Below are 6,000 nucleotides of genomic sequence, written 5' to 3'. Positions count from 1 at the left end.
TTTTACCTGGAGGAGTTAAAGGGGTGAGGTGGTGGGAGCATAGAGATTTGGGTGAATACTGTTTCCGGAATGGGACTCAAACAAGGTCTCACGTTCCTCCTCCCCCCAAATGTGCTCTTAATTCTCTTCTCTTAGTACTTTTATTTTATCCACTTCGCTCTCCCAGCGTTTGTAATATCAGGATTTATATGAAGATACTTTTCTGGAAGTTTAACCTAGATCTCCCAATAAAACAAAAAGTAAAAACAACCAAGATCCTTTCCAGGGCGATGAAGCAATTGACCATAACCCCCAGTCTTGGTGCCCACCCCAACTCTCTTCCATAGCCCCCCTTCCCACGCAAGTCAGAAAGAGCTTTTGGTGGGTGGGGATTAGCCTTGATACAACTCACACCGCACTCCGCCCCCTTCTCAGGGGGTCCTGCTCCCTGGAGGAGAGGAGGGACAAGAGGATTTTCTTTTATTTTAAAATGTCCGGCCCATCAGCCCCCTGGCCCCCTTTTGCGCTCCCAGTGCACGGGGAAGAGAGTAGTGCAAAAAACGTCTTTTGCACGTGTGACCTGCCTGGACTGCGGGTGTGCACAGGGGCGAGTGTGTGTGTGTGTGTGTGTGTGTGCACGCGCGCGCGCGAGTGCGTGTGTGTGTGTGTGCTTTCTTGTTCTTACAGGGTACAATGTTAAAAAGCCACCGCTAGTCGCCCCCAGTGCTCCGACTCTCTGGGTCTTTTTGTCTCTCTAGTGCAGATTAAACGTCACGTCCGCACTTGAACTTGAATTTTATCCCATTGTACAGAGGCAGCCCCAGCCATAGAGAGACCGAGAGCTCCCAGAGAACCCGGACTCCGCCATCTTCACGTTGCAATCTATAGCTCCCAGTCCGCGCCCGCACCGACCCAGGCGCACTGGGCGAGCCGCCCCTCAGCCCAGCTCCCCCCGGGCCCGCGGCGCCAGGGGAGCGCTGGGGAGCGCTCGCGGGGACCCGGCAGCCTCTCCGGCCGGCGCCAGCCTGCCAGGTGAACTGGGAAGGAGCCGCTCCTGGAGTCCCCCCAGAGCCTCGGAAGGGTCAGTCTCCGAGAAAAAAAAAACAGGCAGCCCGCAGAAAACCCAGAAACAACCGAACCCGGGCAGTTTTACATTGCTTTGGGTTTTTTGAGGGGGCGGGGTGAGGGGGTTCGAGACAAGTCCCCAAGTTTTCTTTGCTTTTTTTTTTTTCGTTTCTTTTTCTTTTATTATTATTATTTTTTATTTGTTTGCATTTTTTTTTCTCCCCCCTTCTCCTGGTAGAAGTGCGCTTTCCACCTACCAGACCCTGAAAGAAAGTGTCAGGAGCCGGTGCAAAATCCGGTTTAAGTCCAAGAAGACATTTGGAAGTCCAGGAGGCCAAGCAGTTTGAAGAAGTGCAAAGGATTTTTTCCTTCTAAAGAATATATTTTTAAAGAAACCAGCCAGTCCGCGGCAAGCAACAGCAGAATTTTTTTTGGCCTCTTTCTCCTATTTTAGATCGAGATTTTTCTTCTCTTTTTCTTTTTGCAAACAAAACAAAAAACAGCATAGAAGAAAGAGCAAAATAAAGAAGAAGAGGAGGAAGAGAGGGCAAGAGAGGAAGGGGGAAAAAAAACAAACAAAAACAAAAACCAAAACAGCAACCCGGGCAGAGAAGGAGGCGCGGCGGCGGCAGCAGCGGCGGCAGCTCGGACCCCCTCCCCCGGCTCCCCCCATCAGAGCAGCTCTCCGGGCGATGCCAGAATAGATGCCGGGGCAATGTCCCGCCGCAAACAGGGCAACCCGCAGCACTTGTCCCAGAGGGAGCTCATCACCCGTAAGTGTCTGCGGCGTGCGCGCGAGGGGCCGGAGGATGGGGCTCCGGGCGCCCGGGGCTGGGGACACCGAGCCGGGCGCAGCCGGACCGGGTGCCGGGGCGGCCCGCGAGCTCTCAGAGGCAGCGGCGTTGGCCCAGAGCATGGTGGGGGGCGGGAGGCCATAGGAAAGTTTCTTTGCAGCGGGGGGAGTCGGGGCGCTGCGCAGTCAGACGCACCCCGGGCTCAGGGGGCTGCGGAGCGGGTGCCCGGCCGGGGAGGGGGCGCGCAGGCTGTAGGAGGTGTGTGTGTGCGCGCGCGAAGCCGGGCTGGACGCTCGCCCCTCCGAGCGGCGTGTGTGGCGGCGGCGGCGCTGGTGGCGGGGTTTGGAGAGGAGGGGGAGGGGGTTGGGGGAGAGGAGGGGGAGGGGGGAGCCGGGAAGTGGGGAAAAGTTGGCGAGCGCGTGGGTCCGCGCTGACGGCGCGGGCGGAGGAGAGCGGGGTGCGCTGAGGACCGGGGGAGACGCGGGTCGATCGGCGGCCGCCAGCTCCGAGTCCCCGGTCGCTGCACCCAGCCGGGCAGGGTTCCGGCCACGCCGGTCTTAGGATTCCGCAGCCGCCTTTCTCGCCACTTCTCTCGCTATTTGCAAAAGAATCCAGCTGCGCGGCTGTTTGCCGGGCTCATGCCCCCCCTCCCCATCTCCCCACCTCCGCTGTCTCCCGGGATGATCTTCTCTTCTTTCCCCCACTCCAAAAAAAAGGTGGGGGGATTTGGGGTTGATGAAAAATCCCCGCCACGGGGTGGGGGGAGGTAGATTGTCAGCTAGGAGTGGGAAACGAGGGATGTACTTGTAAAATAGTAGTAGGGAAAAAAAAAAAAAAGAGGAAAAAAAGGAAAGAAAAGGAGAGAGACCTATCAATCTCTTACCCATCCTTCTAACCCAGTATCTTTCATCTTCTCTATCTAAATAAACAAGGCAGGTCGCAGTGGAAATCCAGCGGCTGAAATCGTGGGATTTCGAGCCAATGGCAGGGCAGGCAAAGTCTGGCAGCGGGGCAGAGGCAGCCGCTTCCAGCGCCCGAGTTGGGCGCATTTCGAGAAGGGAGAAGCGAGCGCGAGCGCCAGGTACGGGCTGGGCCGCGGAGCTCGCCCCGGTGCCCGCACAGTGGCACCGGGAAGGTCGGCTCGCAGCACTGCCGGCCGCTGCTCGCGGCGCGAACGTTGCCCTGCGATCCTTTCTCTCGCGGTGCCTGGGTCGCTGCTGCTTTTTTTTTTTTTTTTTTAATTTATTGCAATAGAAATAAAACATCCTCAGGGTGCCACTGAGACTGCCGGCAGGTTGTGTCCCTGCAATCCTCCGGGCACCTCGTCGGGCTGGGCCGGGCTGCCCGCGCCGAGCGCGCGAGGACTGCGCGCCCAGTGGCTGCCGAGGACTGGCTGCGGGGCGGCCGAGAGCCGAATATTTATGTTATATTTTAAAAAATTTAAATAAATAAATAAATAAATAAATAAATAAATATATAAAGGGGTTCTCTCCTCCCCTGAATACCCAGTATAGGAGCCATCTGCTCGGAGCAGTTGCTGCTGCCGCCTCTCCTTTGTTACAGCAGATACCTTAGTAAGAATTTGTGGATTTATTATTATTTGGGGGGGAGGGTAGCATATAGTAGAGTGGGCTTCGCTTTGGGAGAGGGATGCCTTTGGAGGGAGGGACAAGGACTTCTCTTTTATTTTTCATCATTCTAACACGAAAGAGGACTCACTGGTTGCATTGAAAACAAAATGTTTTGCAACCAGATTTAAGCCTGGTTTGACCCAGGTCCTCCTTTATGCCAGTTGACATTTTGTCCTTTACCAATAATCAATAGCATATCCCCCTCAGCCCCCCACCTTTCTATGGTGGAGTGGTGGTTAGAATGTCTGTACTTGCAGAAGCCTAATTTCTCCAGGAGGCAATTTGCCCCAGATAGCTTCTGTATAATTGCAAGAGTTGTTTTTGAGGAGGGGAAAGTTGGGGGAGGGTTGGGGAAGGGGGAGTCGTGGGGGGTGCATTGCTAAGCTAGCAGCTTCAAAAAAGCAGCCAGGCGTGTTTGCAGTTGTGTGTCAGGGGGAAGAAGCAGGTAGGTTTGCTTGGCTTTTGCTTTCTCCTTTTCTGGCATTCCTGGGACGTCAGGAGAAAGCCCGGACCAGAAGGACTGGTGGCAGCTGGGGGTGGGGGGCGAGGGGTGCCTGGCGCGACATCCTTCCAGGTTTCATTTGTTCTGAGTCTCTTAGTCTTGCTCAGAGCGGTGCTGGGGAACGCCAGCCCTGGAGCAGTGGCAGGGAGGGAAAAGAGAGGCCAAGGAGAAGGGAGTGGGGCCAAGGAAACAAGAGGGCAAAGGGTATCCCGCCTGTCTCTCAGGGCACAGGGAGCCCAAAGCATGTGCAGGGGTTTAAGCAGCGAGAGTGGTCCAACCAGTTTCCAGACAAGGCTATTTATTATAAAAAAGCAGCTGGCTTTTCTGTCTGTCCTGTCACCCGGGAGGTGGGAGAGCAGGCAGGGGAAAGGCAAGAACTGGATGCAGTTTAGACTGCACGGCCTGTGGATGTGTCCCTCCACGAAGATGAAGGAGGTGGGGGTCGAAGGTGCTCTGGGCCCTGGTCAGCAAAATGGGTGCTGTCCCAGGCCCCTCCTGGAGTTCACATTTGAGATTTTAAATGTGAAACAAACCACCTAAAACGTGGTACAGCTTCAGTTGGGTGGCAGCCGGCCGGCCTGGGGAGCAGCAGCCTCGGGTTCTTTAGGGATGATGCAACCTAGGATAACTGATGGTCTGGGAAACACCAAGAGCACAGAAATAGCCTGCATAATCTTGGGGTGGGGGTGGCAGTCGAGGGCTCCATAACGAGCTAGTTACATTTACAGACAGGGCCAGTGAGAAGAGGAGGGAGGTAGGAAAGAGTGGGAGACAGCTGGGGATGAAAACCTGGGCTTCTGGTTTGTTTCAGAATGTTTGACCCAGATGGATGTGGCTTTTCAAACTGGAGGACAGACACAGCTATTAATAAAAACAAACACAAAACAACACAGTGACAATAGTGAAGAGGGGAGGAAGAGGGGCAGGGATGCCCAGGCAGAGGGAAGGGCCAGGAGCCGGCTGTGCCACGCAGGGCGAGTGGAGAAGGGTATGAACACCAGTCCATGAAGGAGCTCGGGCTTTCCGAAGAAAATAAGATGTCCACCGTCAATTAAACCACCCCAGCAAAGGAGATTTTCAGCAGCCCCGCCAACAGGTTTCTTTGGAAGATGAGCAATTTTCCGTACGAATTCACGATTTTGCAAAAACAACTAGAGACTCAAGATTTGACTCCGAAGTTAGGCTGTGTTGATCCCATGGTTGCCTTTAAATTAGGTTTTGCTGTAGCTGTATGTTTTGAAGGTGGCTGTGTTCACAGTGATCTTAACTCTCCAGGGTATAGTAGTGTGTCTCCAGTTGTCCACAGATCTTTCAAAATTGGGCCTCCGATACATTTCAGAAGCTATAGGCCCCTCTTTTTTTGCTAGTTGGTGGGGGGAGTGAAGTTTGTCTCCCTGCTGCACAGAAGGAAACCCCATATCATTAGAAGTGTGATATAAGTCAGCTGTTCTGATTCCACGGGAGAATAAAATGTGTTCATCAAAGGTGTTATGCCAGGCTGATTTTATTCATTTGTAATTCACACCTGAGAGAAAACAGCCGTGAGCATATTTTAACAACCCCTAATATTTTTAAAAGGGTATTCTTTCCTCCCTGAATATTATGTATAGATGCATATGTCTTTTTTCTTATTCTTCCTTTTTTTTTTTTTTTTGAGGGGGAGAGGTTGCTATTTGCCTGTGCTCTGGCCTTGGTGGATTTTTGTCTGGCCTTCAAAATCTTTTATAACAGAAAACGAGTCCTTTCTCAGCTGCTGGAGAGAGTGCTGTTGCTTCGGTGAAACCGGCCTCAGGAACTGGGAGGGAAGCTGAGGACAGAGGGTTGGATGGGATGCTTTGCTGACCCCTCTGCAGGAGCACATTGGGCTTCTTGACTCAAGCCACGGCCAACTTGGGGGGCATTTGACTAGTTAGCATTATGTCTCAGTGAGTTGGAGCAGGCAAAACAGCCCCTTGATAGAAACCAGTTTCTGACTGCGGCGTGCACCAGTTTCCAAACCCTTATCAGAACTGAGCTCTTGGCAGTGCCT

General features: G+C 53.5%; 1 protein-coding gene across 2 annotated transcripts in view; it reads left to right on the top strand.

Annotated features, from left to right (window-relative positions):
• Positions 1 to 988: 988 nt before the first annotated feature.
• The window catches only part of BCL11B (BAF chromatin remodeling complex subunit BCL11B), a 91,436-nt gene continuing 86,424 nt past the window's right edge, over positions 989 to 6,000 (top strand). For both annotated transcript variants that reach the window (XM_036257420.1, XM_036257409.1), the window contains exon 1: positions 989 to 1,817. In XM_036257420.1, coding sequence (XP_036113313.1) covers positions 1,760 to 1,817 — 58 coding nt within the window. In that variant the 5' untranslated portion in view covers positions 989 to 1,759. The remainder of the gene's footprint in view (positions 1,818 to 6,000) is intronic.

The sequence above is a fragment of the Molossus molossus genome, unplaced genomic scaffold, assembly GCF_014108415.1.
Source record: "Molossus molossus isolate mMolMol1 unplaced genomic scaffold, mMolMol1.p scaffold_m16_p_1, whole genome shotgun sequence".
NCBI lineage: Eukaryota > Metazoa > Chordata > Mammalia > Chiroptera > Molossidae > Molossus > Molossus molossus.
Note: the sequence above shows the minus strand (reverse complement) of the source record. Positions and strands in the feature narration are given on the sequence as shown.